The sequence below is a fragment of the Daphnia pulex genome, chromosome 10 (assembly GCF_021134715.1).
Source record: "Daphnia pulex isolate KAP4 chromosome 10, ASM2113471v1".
Lineage (NCBI taxonomy): Eukaryota > Metazoa > Arthropoda > Branchiopoda > Diplostraca > Daphniidae > Daphnia > Daphnia pulex.
In genome coordinates, this window is record NC_060026.1 from 9,159,976 (window position 1) to 9,176,106 (window position 16,131).

At 37.4% G+C, this 16,131-nt stretch overlaps 4 protein-coding genes across 6 annotated transcripts; 1 reads left to right on the forward strand and 3 right to left on the reverse strand.

The window, feature by feature from the left end:
* Positions 1-1,347: 1,347 nt before the first annotated feature.
* LOC124206029 (phosphatidylserine synthase-like) lies at positions 1,348-3,518 on the reverse strand. The gene is made up of 8 exons (XM_046603641.1): positions 3,243-3,518; positions 3,015-3,183; positions 2,859-2,948; positions 2,632-2,790; positions 2,514-2,554; positions 2,084-2,449; positions 1,797-2,025; positions 1,348-1,735 (listed from the first exon to the last, which is right to left on the reverse strand). Exons 1-8 carry the CDS (start codon positions 3,410-3,412, stop codon positions 1,595-1,597), a joined length of 1,365 nt encoding a protein of 454 aa, XP_046459597.1. The 5' UTR covers positions 3,413-3,518; the 3' UTR covers positions 1,348-1,594.
* Positions 3,519-4,842: 1,324 nt separating this feature from the next.
* LOC124206027 (tRNA pseudouridine synthase Pus10-like) lies at positions 4,843-6,861 on the forward strand. 2 transcript variants are annotated; one of them, XM_046603639.1, is made up of 7 exons: positions 4,843-5,059; positions 5,133-5,237; positions 5,307-5,608; positions 5,670-5,875; positions 5,966-6,091; positions 6,180-6,537; positions 6,595-6,861. In XM_046603639.1, exons 1-7 carry the CDS (start codon positions 4,919-4,921, stop codon positions 6,836-6,838), a joined length of 1,482 nt encoding a protein of 493 aa, XP_046459595.1. In that variant the 5' UTR covers positions 4,843-4,918; the 3' UTR covers positions 6,839-6,861. The 2 variants fall into 2 exon arrangements, with proteins under 2 accessions (XP_046459595.1, XP_046459596.1); XM_046603640.1 differs by having other exon boundaries at positions 5,145-5,237.
* LOC124206030 (NADH-cytochrome b5 reductase-like) lies at positions 6,850-7,782 on the reverse strand. Its single transcript, XM_046603642.1, has one exon. It carries the CDS (start codon positions 7,780-7,782, stop codon positions 6,871-6,873), a length of 912 nt encoding a protein of 303 aa, XP_046459598.1. The 3' UTR covers positions 6,850-6,870.
* Positions 6,850-9,096, reverse strand: LOC124206031 (histone chaperone asf1-like). 2 transcript variants are annotated; one of them, XM_046603643.1, is made up of 6 exons: positions 8,981-9,096; positions 8,739-8,827; positions 8,430-8,590; positions 8,334-8,367; positions 8,087-8,273; positions 6,850-8,025 (listed from the first exon to the last, which is right to left on the reverse strand). In XM_046603643.1, exons 3-6 carry the CDS (start codon positions 8,535-8,537, stop codon positions 7,791-7,793), a joined length of 564 nt encoding a protein of 187 aa, XP_046459599.1. In that variant the 5' UTR covers positions 8,538-8,590; positions 8,739-8,827; positions 8,981-9,096; the 3' UTR covers positions 6,850-7,790. The 2 variants fall into 2 exon arrangements, with proteins under 2 accessions (XP_046459599.1, XP_046459601.1); XM_046603645.1 differs by having other exon boundaries at positions 8,430-8,827.
* Between the last annotated feature and the right edge of the window lie 7,035 nt (positions 9,097-16,131).

Genomic DNA, 16,131 nt, shown 5'->3' on the forward strand with positions numbered 1-16,131 from the left:
TTGAACTTTTCAAAAGTAACGGTATTCAAGTTTTTTGTTTTTTTGTTTTGTTTTGGTCGTGTCCTGGTATTTTTTTGTTTTTTAACTCAGCACACCCCCTTATTTTCCCACGTAGACTACCTGAGCTGGATGACCCTTCTGTTCATTGCTCTTTAATGTTAATACAATCAATTTTAAAGACATCAAAATAATGCTGATTCATTGTTTGTTGGTCGAAGAAGGAAAGTGAAAGTAAAAAAAAAAAATCTATTTCCGCTGTTTCCGCTGTAGTTTGATCCTTAACTATCATAATAATGCTGCACTAACACCCACCACGAGCGGATGTATCAGAATAAAAAGATGGAAAATCAATTCATTGAATAGGAGGTGGAAATTGACTTTACTTTATCCAGCGTTCAAGTTTATTGCGACATACACTAATATATACACTTGTCGAACTAGAGAAAGTATTTAGAAAAACAAATTACGTCTGAATCAACAATTTCATATATTCAATGCCAATTTTAACCTACCAGTTTTGTTGCAAATGCGACCTCTTATTAGCAATTTTCTAAATTCATGTGATATTGCCTATATTACCTTTTCTAACGATGAACCATATTAGTCCATTCAAGCCCCCGAAATAAGTCAAAGTGAGAAAAGGAAAACAAGTGTGACTTTCCAACAGAACTAACGTTTTCTGCATGGTGGATTATTGACACACATAGCACGTATATACGTAGCTCTACTGAATGTGTGGTACCAAAACTTTCTGTTTTCGTGCCTTTGTTCACGTCGGATACTGAGAAAGATACTACTCCAGTTCCCGGTTTTTCAGTGAGTAAAAGGACCTACACATCGAGAAAACTGATGTAAAAAATAGATTTTTTTGCTAAGCAAGCTGGTAAATTTTCTTTTAACTATTTATCGTAAACAAAAAAATCTACAAGATTGGGATTCGCGCCAATCGACTTGGCACAATATCTACTCCAAGTTTATTCAATTGATTGTATTTTTAATCTCTTAGGGCAGATTTCCGCCAAAAGCAAAACAAAACAATTACAGCGTTTCGTTACGGCGTTTAGTTTCACTGAGTGTGTGCGATTTCGTGTTTGCGGTTGAAATTCTCGACGGAGCCGTAAGCTTAAACCGTATCCAACCCCCCTCGCCTCCTTTTAGAAATGTTGAAAAAGATTACAGGCGGTGAATATTTTTTATTTGTTTATTTGTTCCGTCAGAACGTTGTCCTGAGAAAAAAAAAGTAATTAGATGACAACGCTTGAGTGCGAATTTCTACGAACAGAGCTTTATTTTCAATGCATATTGAATTGAGTTAGTCCCGTTATAATTGGTAAAGCCAACAGGACGAGCGAGTCAATTTGATTTATATACTTGAGCTTAGTTATAAGAACAAGGACTAGCGGGAAATTGGCGTTAACTTGAATGAGATTGATAAAGAAAAAAAGCACAATTACGCACTTTCTCAAGAAAATCGAGACACACGTGCTTATTTATCTACAAATATTGATGGACTAATCGACTGATCTATCTAAAACTCTCGTAGAGAGATCGAGATTCACGTCGTTGAGTGTGGGAATTTGGTCTCCAACGGCTTCTAAGCAATTTTTGCGGTTTTCGCTTTACTTTTGACTGCTGTTGGACAATGCTGTGGACTAGTTGCAACTCCTTTCTTAGATGCACCATTGCTGATTGTGAGGGATCTACGTTTGGAGTTAGACGCCACGTGTCCCTTAGTCTAAGAAAGAATATTGATGAAATTGCCAATTTAAACTTGATTTGAAAATAAGATTTGAAACCTTTTTCACTTCTTGCCGGTGATACAGTACGCAACCATAGAGGCAGATCATAGACAAGATAGACTGGATACCCAGCCAGAGAGCGATAGTCAATATCTGAGTATGTTCAAAAATCTCTTTGCCGAATTTGATGCAAATGATTAATTCAGTAAACAAAATGGCACCGAAAACCCAGCACTGAGTGCCAACACGAGTACAGCGAGCGTCCGTCACATAAGTATAGTATTGTCTGATAAAATACGAAAAATGTTAGAGCAATTTAATAATTGGATAGAATAAATGTTTACCTGACTGAAGGAGCGACAATCAGGCCAATAACAACGAGTCGCCATAGATTGAGCATATGACTCGGCGGAAGTTCAAAAATGTGTTTGAGGAAGAACGTGTTCAACTCCGTGATTTGCCAAAAGAACACCAACTGGCAAACGGCGAGGAAGCGCATGTAGGATGAGTAAGGATCGAGCCATCGAACGTTTGTCCACGACTCTGGAGTGAACTGCAATACAGCTCGTTTGATCTTATCCGATGTGGTTGGAATATCTTTGATGGATTCCCATTTATATTCGCGCATTTCAAGGTAATGACACAATTTCATGCCCACCCAAATGCCGAGACCATTGCATAATAGAATATCAAGAATAATCGCATCCCACCTTGAAAATGAATAAGTATTACTAAAGGCGAAAAACACAGTAATTAAAAAACTATTAAACTTACCAGCATTCTACAAAATTGGGAAGAAGATGAGCAAAAGCAATCTGAAAAAAAAAATTGCAATGAATCAAGTATAAGAATATGGAATAAGATAAATTGAGATTTTCGTTTCATTATATACCTCGGTAATCTCCCACATCACGCTGATCGTCCACAAAATTCCGTAATGGCGAACCAACAGGGCTTTCATTATCCAACCAAAAAAATGAGAAGCAGCAAATACATCCATATGTGACCAAACCCTTTCTAAACTAATGTCTGAACAATTGACTCCATATTCCTTAAACAAAATGAAAAACATCAGTAAACATTTTGATAAAATGTGACAATTCAGATTTTTTTTTTTACTTTGTCCATATCGATGTGGAAATTTTCAAGAGAAGGATCTGTCCACACCAAAATGCTTCGTACAGTTTGATAATTTTGGAAGAGGAAAAACTGTAAAGAAATTAAATGTCATGTTCAAAATTTTCAAATAAAGTTTTTAGTGATGAGAACACTTACCTGAAGAGCAATTAGGTACAAAACTGAAAGACCAAAAACCATCCTCCAAACAGCAGGATGAGGCCGTGTAAAGGGTCCATTTGGGAAGGCAAGGACAGATATAACCAGAAAAATGAATATTACACACCTTACTCCAGCCCAGACATTTTCTCGGAAATCGTCGTCATTTCTAAGAAAACGTTTTTTAAATAAATTAAATTGTAAAACATTGACTGATTTAAGTATTACCTAGTGAAGGCCGAGTATAAAAGCAACGATGAAATAGTTGTCAACAAAGTAATTGTGTGTGGTTTGTAAAAAAAATCGAGTGAAATATCGTCGACTGGTCTTTCATTAATCACATAAAAGTGATCTTCGTCTTGTGAAACATTGGAATATGTCCTTTTTCTACTCACCATCGTAATAAAGCTGCTTGTAAAATTTAAGAAAAAATTGACGAATCGTCGATCGTGTTTGCAGGCTAATTAATGTCTGCTGTTGTTAGTGCCATGGCAACAGAATAAGTAGTGACACCTATGCAATCATAGTGCAATCGATGAGGCAATGTAGATAATTTAAAGATAACAATGAACTTTGTATTTGTTGATAAGAATCACTATTAAATGTACCTTCCCTACAAATAAACTGTTTTACTTGTGAAAAAATAGAATGTAATTTAAATGTTTTGGGTTCATTATTAACACACACATTGTTTTAACGAAAAAACAGTTTTATAAATTTTTTAACTAATACTAAATAGCAATAATATTATTTTTTCCTATCCCAAACGGTACTGCAAAATATCAATGCATCTGGTGGACAAACAATTTTCTTGTAAAAAAATTTTTATCAAGGCCTTCACCCACTTAACACGGACTCTGGTCCGTGTCCTGCACGATTCCTTAAGGGCTATGGCGGATGGAAATCTATAAGTATTACAATTTGGCTGTTTATAGTCTATTAAAATAAACAAAGTTACAATTTACAAACTGTAAGGAAATAGACGTAACTCAAGTATGGCTTGGTGCGGAGGAAGAACAAAGTCAATTTGACTTTGAGTAAAAACAAAAGTTTTGCGCGAAATAAAAAAGGGTTGATTATGGGGATGACTCATGTAAATGTAAACGAATGGCGGCGCGTATCGTTGGCGTGCGTTTCATTTTAAAACCTGGAGCTGAAGCCACATTTTGACATTTGCCGATCAGGGTTTTGTAGATAGAAATAAATGCCCTCAGATCATCTTATCGATAACTCATCGGCGAATATGCTAATTTTTATTAATAGATCTCAACAGTAAATAATTCGTTGATTATTTCTTTGCCGGAACCTTTTGTTTTCATCACAACTAGCTAGTTAAAATACGGAGAGTGCAGGTGATACTTACAATGTAAAATTTAAGTGTGGAACCCCATACTTAACTATTTTAGTTTTGATGGGGGGTTTATATCTAAACCTAACATTCCTTTTCAACTGTTGATTTTACATTTTAACTTAAAGGTATTTATTTTAATATAAATTTATTTATGAATAAATTAGTTTCGTACTCCGTGGGCGAAATTCGATCAATTCCAATATTTTTAATTTTTGTGAGAAAGGGCAACCATTCACAGTTCCACGTCTCCACACCAACCCACATTGGTGCACTGAAAAGCCCAAAAATCATATATTTTTTAAAAATCCAAACAGTTCAATATTTTAGATCAATTAATAAAATCTCGATGGCCGATACGCAGTAGCGTTTCATTTTTGATTTTTCAAAGAAAAAAGATCCAAATAGGATCGAAATATTTCTCATCCGGCTGGCAGATGGCTGCCTCGCCGCCGGTCTCGCCTCGCTTACCCCACCCCATGTCCCCATCCTTCTCCACAGTACATTATATTCTATATTATGCTGTTTGACAACTCAGCTTTGTTTTCAATACAAAATGGCACCCGCTATTGAAATTCATAGTGAAAAATTGAATTTGAAAATTATAGAATATATTCAGGAATTGGGATCATGTTGGAGGTGTGCTATCCGATTTACGAGAGAAAGGAAACCAGAGGCCTATCAACAGAAAAACCTTGTAATTATATCTGTTTAAACTGATCAAATTGAGTTATGTTGTTTTTTAATTGGACAACCCTGACCATGTGAAGGATTTAAAACAGGAACCTGAAGAAAAAGTACAGAAAACTAGTCCATGCGTTATTTGCTTGGGGTTGGTACAGGATCAGTTCATTAAAGAATGTATTACTGATGAGGTGTGTATAACTTGTCCTACATCTGTGTATTTGTGTTAATCTTTGGCTTTGATTTTTTTCCATTCGCAGATTTCCCAACGTGTTATTGAATCTGATTATGATTCCCCTACATTTTCATGTATGGTTTCATTACCAGTGGCTATTATGCTCAGGGAACAAGCTGTGTGGTTTCTGGTAACTGAGAAGTTTCCAGAACTACTTTCAACTAACTTTAAAATTGATCATGTCACATCTCTCAAAGATGTATGGAAGTTTGTGTTCTCCGAGGCATTGGAACTTAAACTAAAGAAAAAATTGGAATACAGCAGCTCATCATTCCAAATCCAAGTCAATGTACTTTACCAAGATGAAATATCTGAATGTGGTGCCTTGTAATGCTTTATAATTATCTAATTTTATATTTTTATGTATAATTAAATGTTTTTATTACAGAGTAGACATGTGCCCTGAAAAATTCAAACATAGATACAAGCAGACCAGAGTCTATCGAGAAGGCATTTTCACAAGAAATGCTGCTCATTCTGTGTTGTCAGGAATAAGCTCTTTAAATTTTAAGAAACACTACACATTGAAAGTACCAAATGTTGGCACCCACTATGGTGTGGTACAATGCTCACACACTTCCATTCACATTGCTGGTAATTTTTTTGTTTAAATTTGTCTTGCATTTAAGTATGTCTGTGAAGTTATAATGTAAACTATTTTACTGTGTATATTTGCATGATTAGGTCGGTATCAAAAATTCTCCAGAAAACTCTGCCAAACACCATGGCTTATTGAAGGTGAAAAACACATGGACACCTCCATCCAGGAATTGATCTGCAAACACCTTGAGCCATTTTTTAAAACTCAAAGTATGTTGAAATACTTTTAATTTAGACCTACTTACATGTTTATACGTTGAACGCATTGCAAAGTTATAACTCTAATTGAATGTTCTAGGTGTCAAATTTTCATCGTCTGGGCGCGAGGATGTCGATGTAAGAACTCTTGGGCTTGGTAGACCATTTGCCATAGAGCTTCTGGACCCACATAGAACTCTCTTCACACAAGTTGAGATTACCCAAGTGCAGATTATTATCAATAAAAGTACCGATGCCATACAAATTCGCGACCTGCAATTAGTCACAAAAGAACAATTATCTGTACTAAAAGAGGGTGAAGAAGAAAAAACAAAAATCTATCGAGCTTTATGTGTAACGCTTGATGGCTCGACACTAACAGCCGAAGATTTAGATCGTATCAATGGCACTACTGAACTTGTTTTGATGCAGAAAACTCCTCTGCGTGTGTTACATAGGTATTAAATCATCTATTCAATAACCATTGTAATAATAAATATCATTTAATCTAACAGGAGACCTCTGGCTGTGAGACCACGAACTGTCCATCAGATAAATGCTACTTTACTCGACGACTATCCAGGGCATTTCATCATGCGTCTCAAAACGCAAGCTGGAACTTACATAAAAGAATTCGTTCATGGCGACTTCAATCGGACAGTGCCCAACTTATGTATACTATTAGGGCGACCTGTGGATATTGTTGCATTAGATGTTGACGCTGTTGAACTAGATTGGCCTCCGGCTCTTTTCAATTGAAGCAATACAAAATTCAGCAAGAATTGTATTCACTAAAAAGTGATTATGGAACTTTTCTCAATACCAATTTTAGTCAAATACTCGATTATTTTTTTCTCAAATGCTTTAGATCCACACAGATAAACGCGTAAACTGTCACTTTGCTTGATAACACTCATCTCCTTCAACGTTTCCTCGTCTAACTTGTGATAAATAATTTCTTCGTTATGTCTTTTAAGGGTTTCAGCATCTTGATTCTCATCATCACTGAGGAAATAACAGGCCTTGAAATTCCAATAATCTTGCAGTTGATGAAATTCACGTTGGAAAATTATTTCTGAGTACGTTCTGCAACCATAAAGAAGAAAAACGCGCGTTTCGTCATCCGGGTTATCAATAATCAGCTTTGTTATTTGGTACAGTGGGGTAATTCCGGTTCCAGCCGCAATCATCAGTACGTTACGATAACTATTTGGCTTATAGTCACATTGACCAATTGGTCCTCTCCAAGAAACTACCTTTCCTGTCAGCCATTTTCTTTTGATAATGTTGGACATCATTCCGTTGTCATAAAGTTTTATCAAGACAGTAAATTTTTTCACTAGTCCGGGTGAACTGATCAGAGTGTATGGCCTGGAAATGGTTGAGTTGCTCGTACTTTCGCGGGCTATCAAATGCTGGCTCGCACTAAACTCCATACAGTGGTTCTCCGGAAGCTTGAAGTGGAACAAAAAAACACTAGGGCACACTGGTTCGACACTTTCAATAACACAGTCTACATAAGTTTCTGGATTCATTTTAGTATTTTTCTCCAATTGGCAAGTTTCGAGTTCCTTACACTTTCTTTGCCAAATCAACAATTCTTGCTTGTAAGTGTCAAAGACGCAAAACTGACATCCTTGGCCGCAGCACTGGGATTCCTCCGGTTTGAGCGGTTCAGGTGGCAGGTTCACAAGGCGATCCATTTTCAGCTTTACATCACGTCCATGGATTCCATTATGGAGGCATCCATTTTCTGATGACCATCACTTTCCACAATTTGTTCACCTTTCGAAGTGCCGCTCTTATTCGTATCGTCCCAATCCACTTTGAATCGTGTGACACGAGGATTGGTGGCTAGAATATTTCGCATTAGTTTGTCAAACTGCGGAATTGCGGGAGGATTCTCTTTCAGTTCAGCATCGCCATATTCATTATTTACGTAATACCTATACAAAACCATGTATAATTGAGTATAGGGTTCATTGTGGTTTGATGCAACATTATTACCCAACACGAATAAATTCTTGGCTGCGATAGGAACAGGTAAGCAGGACAACTGTTACGCCCACAGCATCTGCAACCGGAATTTTAGAGGGTTGTGGAGGCTCAGCTTGAAATACAAACATGTGTCTTCCTTCAGGCACAGGACCAACATAAACAGTATCAAGAACTTGGTCATAAGTTTCACTTTCAGCTGGAAAAGAAAACAATGCATGATATAACTTTAAATATATGTTGTGTGTGTATACAATACCTGAACCAACATATATAATTTTCCACTCCAAATCCTCATAATTAAAAATATTATTAGTTTTATTATTATTATCGAATGTATATAAATAGCAAGTACTTCCTGAAGATCTTCCAAACATTCGAAGGTGATTTCAAACTGGAAGGGATTGGAGAAATTGGAGGGGTTGTCAAGAACTACAACATTCTGAACATGAACCTTTGCCATGATGGCCCAAGTTTCTTTTGCTGTTCACACTCTTCTTATTAAACACTTGATAACTACAATTAAACAGTTAGCCAATTGGTATTATTGCAACTTAAATTTAACTTATTTACTCTATTAGTGGTCAAAAATGTATAAAAATGGTTAATTATAACGAAAGGGTAAAACCATATGCATTAACATCACATTTTAGATATATTTTACCTGGAGTTTGGAATCTCGGTGATCAATGTCTATTCAAAATACTTGTTGAAATATCTAGATGATTCTTGGTAACTACCATACACAAATTCCTGAACAATGCAGAAAAAATATCCATTAACTAGAATACATGTAACTTTTATCATGAAGTAGTTGTGAAAAGGGAGATTCATCAAAGATTTGAATTTGAACTGCAAGATGAAAAGAGAAAAAGAAACATATATTAATGTAAGTTATGAATTTACCTTCATAGCACAACAGATATTATCCATACACTATTGAACAGCAATATCCCTTTTTGATTGGTAAGGAAAAAAGGTACAACGCAACAGAATAAATTTAGGTATTTCCGACCCAAAAATATTGGTAAAATCTATTGCCCCCCAGAATCTGGGGGGTAATGGGCGTCCCTAAACTGCGAAAGCGAAACGCGAAACGCGAAACGCCTAAAATGCGAAACAGCTGTGCGAAACGGACCAAAATTTTGGGACCCTGTTTCGCATTTTAGTCTTTGGGTCCGTACTAAACTGCGAAATCGGTGTGTGCGAAACGTCGCAGTGTAAACGTCTTGGTAGCAGACGACAATGGGACCGCCGTCAACAAACAATTTGTTAAGAGTTTCAAATTTTCGAGACTTCGAGTTTCGCGCACCTTATGGCTGGTCCGCTGGTCTATTTGTGTGTTGACCATGAATACGAAATACCTTAAATGCAATATGCAATAGGTGTTTTTAATTAGAAGATTGGTATAAAAAAAATTAATGGAACTTCTCGTTTCCATGTATCAGTATCAATCAGATTAACATTCTTAATTTTAAGGAAAGTTTTAGCTGATTAAATTTTAGCTTGATTTGGAACATGGTAGCTTTGATTTTTAGCTTGATATAAGGCACTCATACTGTTATGACCGATTCTTTCTTTGTGCACGTACCTACTGGTTGATTTAAATTATTTAATGTAATGTATAATCCCTGGGCCATTACCTAATATTTTATTATTTAAAAATATCACCATAACGTGCTGCTCTATGTCTTTCATTAGTTTAATAATCGTAAAATGCGCATGAAAATATACAGGGGTAGTGGCGAAGAAATCGAATTTGATTGCCCCCCTTCCTCCTTTAATGCCTCATCATAGCGACATAGCGGGAGACAATGAAAAATGGCGGCAATCTCCGTCAATTTGGACTTCTGTGGAGAAAAGGAAAATTTTTTGTTTCGCAAGATGTTTCGCTCTTTAGTATGCCCTCCGGCATTTGGTCCCGCGAAACGGTCCCAAAATTTTGGTCCGTTTCGCACAGCTTTTCCGCATTTTAGGCGTTTCGCGTTTCGCGTTTCGCTTTCGCAGTTTAGGGACGCCCGGGGGTAATAGCATTTCTGGCTATTGCCCCCCAGAAAGGCAATACCCCCATCTAGCGGTGGTCGAAATGAACTGCAGCTATTCTCGTAGTTAGTTTTTGTGTTTGTTAGTCCTGATTTGTCCTGATTTTGATTGCAAGCTTTGATTCCGACGTAATGCAAAGCGCGAACACAAATGATGCTTGGAGTTGTAAAATGTGCACAACATAAATTTTGTTTTAAGCTCTATTAGATCAAATTGACTTTCCTTCTAAGAAACCAGTCAACTGCGTCACCTTGTTCAGTTTTGAGACACTCAGAGCACTGACGAAACGTAAATCTACATATACGACTATTTTTTTGTAACCATTTGTAACAGCAATCAAGACAAATCAGGACTAACAAACGTCAAAACTAACTACGGGAATAGCTGCAGTTCATTAAGCCCACCGCTAGATGGGGGTATTGCCTTTCTGGGGGGCAATAGCCAGAAATGCTATTACCCCCCAGATTCTGGGGGGCAATAGGCGCGACCAAAAATATTAAAACAAGAAAAATTGAAATGGTAAGCGAAGAAGTAGCGGACTTAACAATAGAAAAGATATACTGCGTTGCCATATAATAGAAAAAAAAACATGAATCGACTAAATAAACTATTATCTAGGCATAGGCTAATTATTAGTGGAGTCAAAACTTTTTTTTAGCACGGGTGAAACTTGAAAATTTTACACGAGATGCGCACACTCAAGAGCTATCGATGAGTAAAAAAAAATTTCCAATCGAAGTTAACATATCTTCGCTAAGACCTTTTTTTAAAAAAATGTTTAAACCCCAATATCCTTACTTTTTTTTAATTTAATTTGAATTCCAAATAGATGATTAAAAAGAGAAAAAAATTCTCTATCTTTCATCTGTTTTTTAAATCTATAGCAAAAACGGTATCGGAACAAATTGAATTTGAACGAAAAAAATCAATTTTTTAAATTAAAAAAACCAAAACTTTAGGATTTTTTATCTCCCACTCTGTAAACGGGAAAATTTTTTCCCTTCACAGAAAATTTTATACGATCTTAATGAACACACTGTAAAAAAATTAAAAAAATCGGTGATGTCGAGCGCCAAAATTAATTCGATTTCAGCGGAATGACCCTATTCTAACTTTGTATTGTCTATTGATTAAATTTCAAATCCAAATAGATGATGAAAAAGAAAAAAAAATCTCTATCTTTTCTCTTTTTTTAAACCTATAGCGCAAACGGTATTGGAAAAAATTGAATTTAAACGACAAAAATCAATTTTTTAAATTAAAAAAACCAAAACTTTTGGATTTTTTATCTCTCATTTGGTAAACGGGAAATTTTTTCCCGAAACAGAGTATTTTATACACCAGCAATAAATACACCGTTAAAAAATTGGGAATATCGGTGATGTTGAGCGCCGAAAATAATTCAATTTCAGCGGAATGACCCCCCTTATTGGCTCTGGTTAGATACAGGCGCAGTGTATTATTTTATGTGTCGCAACGTCGCCAAAATGTAGAAATAGCAGGAAAAAATGCTGAAACCAATGAGAAATACAGAAAAAATCACGTGACTAATTCACACACTCAGCAACTTAACCGTTCTAGCTTTTTTGTACTTTAGACACGCCCCAGTTGACCAAGGTCAGCTGACGTCAGACAAAGCGAGGCGGGCTCTTGTAGCAGACGGATTCTTTCGTCAACTACTGCGTTGCCATGATGGAATCAAATGCGAAACAAAGATGTCGAACAGCCCTATAACCAGAGCTATAGACTCCTGGTCGCTTCACGGCTGTGTTGGCTTCCCCATCCCGGTTTCAGGGTAAACGTAAGCCAATTTTCAGAGATTTTAGGGCGAGGCCTGTCAGAATTGTGAAGTGGAAACTGGAAACAGCGCCATCTAGGCTCTCAAAAGTAGCTGGACGTTGTAGCTGACACACTCACTAGAGGCGCTCATTCCAGTTTCCAAATCGGCTTACGTTTACCTTACCTTAAGTTTAAGAATGGTTACTAGAGAACGGCATTCGACATGAGACGACGGTTGCCTACACGCTGGAGCAGAACAGAGTTGCCGAAAGAGTGAACCGCACCATCCTGGAGTCTGCTCGAAGCATGATTCATTTTGCCGACCTTCCTCTGAAATTATGGGCTAAGGCATGCAACACGGCCGTATATCTCATGAATCGAGTGGCAACAAAGTCCATCAAAGGGAAGACCCCCTATGAAATTTGGAAAGGTGTGAAGCCGAATTTATCTCACATCCGGGTGTTTGGCTGAACTGTCTACGTACACGTTCCGAAGGAGAAGCGAAAAAAACTAGAACCAAAGTCCATCAAATGCTGTCATGTTGGGTATTGTGAACTTCAAAAGGGATTCCGAGCATTGAACCAAGGAAGCGGAAAGGTGCTCATCAGTCGTGATGTCATTTTTCAAGAATTTGAAAAAGGATTGCCTGGTGGGCCACCCTGTGGAATCTCAGACCTGATTGATGACATTTTTGATCGGTAAACTCGATCAAATGACACACAGCCATCCAGCAACTCACTGAGGTCGCCAACAAAAACAAACAGAATTTTTGACCTCGTTCCTGCTATATACCATGATGGTGAGGCTGACTCGGTCTCTAGTCATGAATCAGCAGCTGATTCTGTCTTCGTTCCTGAGTCAACGAATGATTCTGTCTTCGTTCCTGATTCAACGACTGATTCTGTCTTGGTTCCTGAGCCAATAGCCGATCCTGTCTTCATTCTTGAGCAAGTAGCTGACCCTGTCTTCGCTCCTGACCCTGCACTGGGGCAGGGAGCCTGAGCCTATCATAGAACCCATAATTCAGCCGGGCATGAGACCAAGAAGAATAGGACTTCCAGACCAAGATTTGATCATTCATGGGTCCGAGGATCAGGACTCCAGTTGTCAGATGGATAGAAGAATCGAAAACTCCTCAGTATGCTGGCTTGGCTGCAGTGGGTGACATCAAACCGACAACCCTAGAGGAAGCTCTGGTGTCACCACAAGCTGATCAATGGAATCTGGCCATGGAAGATGAAATTCGATCCTTGGAACAGAATGAGACGTGGACCTTCACCAAACTTCACACGGGCATACAACCCATCACGAACCGTTGCGTCTTTAAACTCAAGCTGGATGGAGATTGAGCAGTTTGGCGCTACAAGGCACGACTGGTTGTGAAGGGATTCACGCAGCGAGCTGGAATGGATTTCGAGGAGACCTTTTCACCAGTCTTAAAGCATGATTCTTAGCGTGCTGTGCTCGCCGAGGCTGCCAAAAAGGACCTGAACATGTTGCAACTTGATGTCAAGACCGCGTTTTTGAATGGTGATTTACACGAGGAATTATACATGACGCAGCCAACTGGTTTTGTCGTATCTAGTAGAGAAGGAGAAGTCTGCAAGCTCAACAGAAGTATATATTGAAGTATATGGAGTAAGCAGTAAGTAGTAATATATGGATTGAAGCAGGCCTTCCGAGCCTAGAATATTAAATTCCACGGTTTCCTCACCAAGTTTCCCATGTGACCCATGTGTGCACATCAAGGAAGAAGAAGATTGCCTAACAATCATTGCAATCTGGGTGGACGACGGCCTGATTTGCAGTAGCGATATCAAGAGACTTGACAGTGTCGTGGAGTATCTATCACAGAACTTCAAGATGACGTCCCTAGTAGAACACGATATCTTGTAGATAGCTTATAGATATCAACATGTCTAACTTGTGTATTGTGTTAACTAAGATATCTAAAAGCTTATAGTTAGAAATCTCACATACTAGTTTTTTTACTGCTGTCACAAAGAGATCTATGAGATATGTTCGGATATGTTGTAAAAAGACAAGTTGTGCGCATTTATAAGCGCATAGTAGCATGGTAATCGCAAACGCGCACCTATCTATCAAATGTACACATGATAGCAAATGAAATCATTATATTTATGTTTATTAACACGCTTACAATTTAAATGAAAATGAAAATTATAAATGTAAAGACTGCTGTGCTGTGTCTTATTCATGATGCAGTTACCCCATGGATATTTTCTGTAAAATAAATGAGAATTAATTTATTACAATCTTTACAAAAAGTATGATAAAATTACCTGGAAAGATGTCAAGTAATTTCATTGCAAATCAAAGTTCATTAATGCCACAATTCCGAAACTTTCAATTGGTGCAATAACCGGAATTTTCATAGCCTTAAATAACACATGATTTAATGGCCAACTTTCAATGACTCTAGAAAGAGTATTGACAACTTCAATGCCGAGTGATGTAGAATGCAACCCATTTAAGTCGTACAAATTCTCCCCATTCAAGAATCGTCTCCCAATTAAAAAAACATTCCCATTATTTTTTTCAATGAAATTCTCAATAATAACTGTGGCTCCACCTTCTATTACAACGCAATTATTCGGGCTTTTACGACTTAATTTTAGACCCCGATATAATACTCTTTCAAATTGTAGCCCAGTCAAACCAAGAATCACTGGGCCACTGAAGTGTTCTGAAATAAGTTTTGTACATCCGGCATTTTTTGTGCTATTGGTTTCACTAATAACAGGTGTGTTGCATCCCAGCTCAGTAACCAGATTCACTAGTTGTTCAAGAGGCAACGCACTGCTACGAACCAAGTTTTTCAATTTACCCAGATGATTCTCAAATGAGAAGCAGCTGAATGTTTCCAATGGGCCTAACCTTCTACATTCGTCTGCCAAATGTATAAGATTATGAATATTGTAGCTGAAAAACTTATCCCCGTATATTGAAGGGGATTGTTGAACAAAATGAATCAAAAGGTTATTTGCGTATTCGATGTTATCTTCTTCTTTAATCTTCTCATCACATGACAAAATTCTAATGGCTACGTGGAGAAGCATGAAATGGTTATAAACTTCTTCTGGCAGTCTGTTTTTTAAGATGACAGGTAAAACATAAAGCAATTTTAACCTACATTCTGTTGCTTTCAATCGAGAAACTTCGTCCAAAGACCTCGTTAATTCCTCTCAAAAGGAATTAATGTTGAAATAGCTTCTAAAATCACAGAAATTTCTGTAATAATCTGCTTTGAAATTATTACTTTCATGCTTCTCCTTTGATTGCACCAAATATGAAGTAATTTACGCATTGCACCCAAATAAACCAGATGCATTGGATCAACGGGAAAATCATTCGTCATATTTATCGGCAAATTTTCTAGAATAGATAGTCCCGTGTGATGTGTTTGTTGCTCACGACTACGGAAAGATTCGTCTGATCTGAGAATTGCGTCGATTTCTGGCAAAGTAACCCTCCCTCCCCTTCCACTTTCGTTATGTACATACTCCCCTTCTGTCTCGCATTTACTGCAACCAAAATAGGATCCACAAGGTTTGACGCATTTAATAAAACTAAGCGCTGGCGCGTCACAACAAAATGCTTCAATTTCAATTTTTATAAGACTGCCATTGTACTGAAATCCTTCCACCATTAATTCTGAAATTTCAGTATAAAAATGATGCAAGTACTCATTAGCATTTTCAGGTTTGGAAGTGCCATGATAAAAACCGATCTCAAATACATCTGCTCCTTTCAGTTTCAATTTCCCAAGAACAGGCCAAAATTGACTGTTCGTTCTTTTACTAGGAGGCAACCCATCACAACCAACATACATTTTAAAAACAACTTCTCCAGATTGAAATTGTACATTCAAACTGTCAAGAGAAGACGTAATCCCTTTCAATAAATTAAATCCGTAGTAACGACCAGGGTTTACTGGAATTGTACTAACCTTACGAGGAGTTCCTAATAACGTTTTATAAGATTTAGGAAGAAACGAAAAATGTAGTTCAGTTCTTAAAACGGACAACAATTTGTCGACACTACTCCTTGAAACATTAGTAACTACGGCCCAATGAGAAAGACAACGTTTAAATAGAACTTGACGCTGCTTTTCACTAATATCATCGTTTTCTTCGTAATAATCCCAATCCCAATTTCTGTCTTGACCGTCGCCGTCCACTGAATCAACGTCTACATCACTTTCATCGAGTTGA

Bases quoted from the DNA above. Each gene is read 5' to 3' on its own strand.
- LOC124206029 (XM_046603641.1), bottom strand. From the start codon at position 3,412: ATGGTGAGTAGAAAAAGGACATATTCCAATGTTTCACAAGACGAAGAT. The intron at 2,949-3,014 runs GTAAGTGTTCTC...ATTTCTTTACAG, and splicing joins TGTACCTAATTGCTCTTCAG to TTTTTCCTCTTCCAAAATTA. The intron at 2,555-2,631 runs GTATATAATGAA...TTTTTTTTTCAG, and splicing joins TGATGTGGGAGATTACCGAG to ATTGCTTTTGCTCATCTTCT.
- LOC124206027 (XM_046603639.1), top strand. From the start codon at position 4,919: ATGGCACCCGCTATTGAAATTCATAGTGAAAAATTGAATTTGAAAATT. The intron at 5,060-5,132 runs GTAATTATATCT...GACCATGTGAAG, and splicing joins CCTATCAACAGAAAAACCTT to GATTTAAAACAGGAACCTGA. The intron at 5,609-5,669 runs GTAATGCTTTAT...TTTTTATTACAG, and splicing joins ATATCTGAATGTGGTGCCTT to AGTAGACATGTGCCCTGAAA.
- LOC124206030 (XM_046603642.1), bottom strand. From the start codon at position 7,782: ATGGATCGCCTTGTGAACCTGCCACCTGAACCGCTCAAACCGGAGGAA.
- LOC124206031 (XM_046603643.1), bottom strand. From the start codon at position 8,537: ATGGCAAAGGTTCATGTTCAGAATGTTGTAGTTCTTGACAACCCCTCC. The intron at 8,368-8,429 runs GTACTTGCTATT...TTTAATTATGAG, and splicing joins GTTTGGAAGATCTTCAGGAA to GATTTGGAGTGGAAAATTAT. The intron at 8,026-8,086 runs GTAATAATGTTG...GGTTTTGTATAG, and splicing joins CAAGAATTTATTCGTGTTGG to GTATTACGTAAATAATGAAT.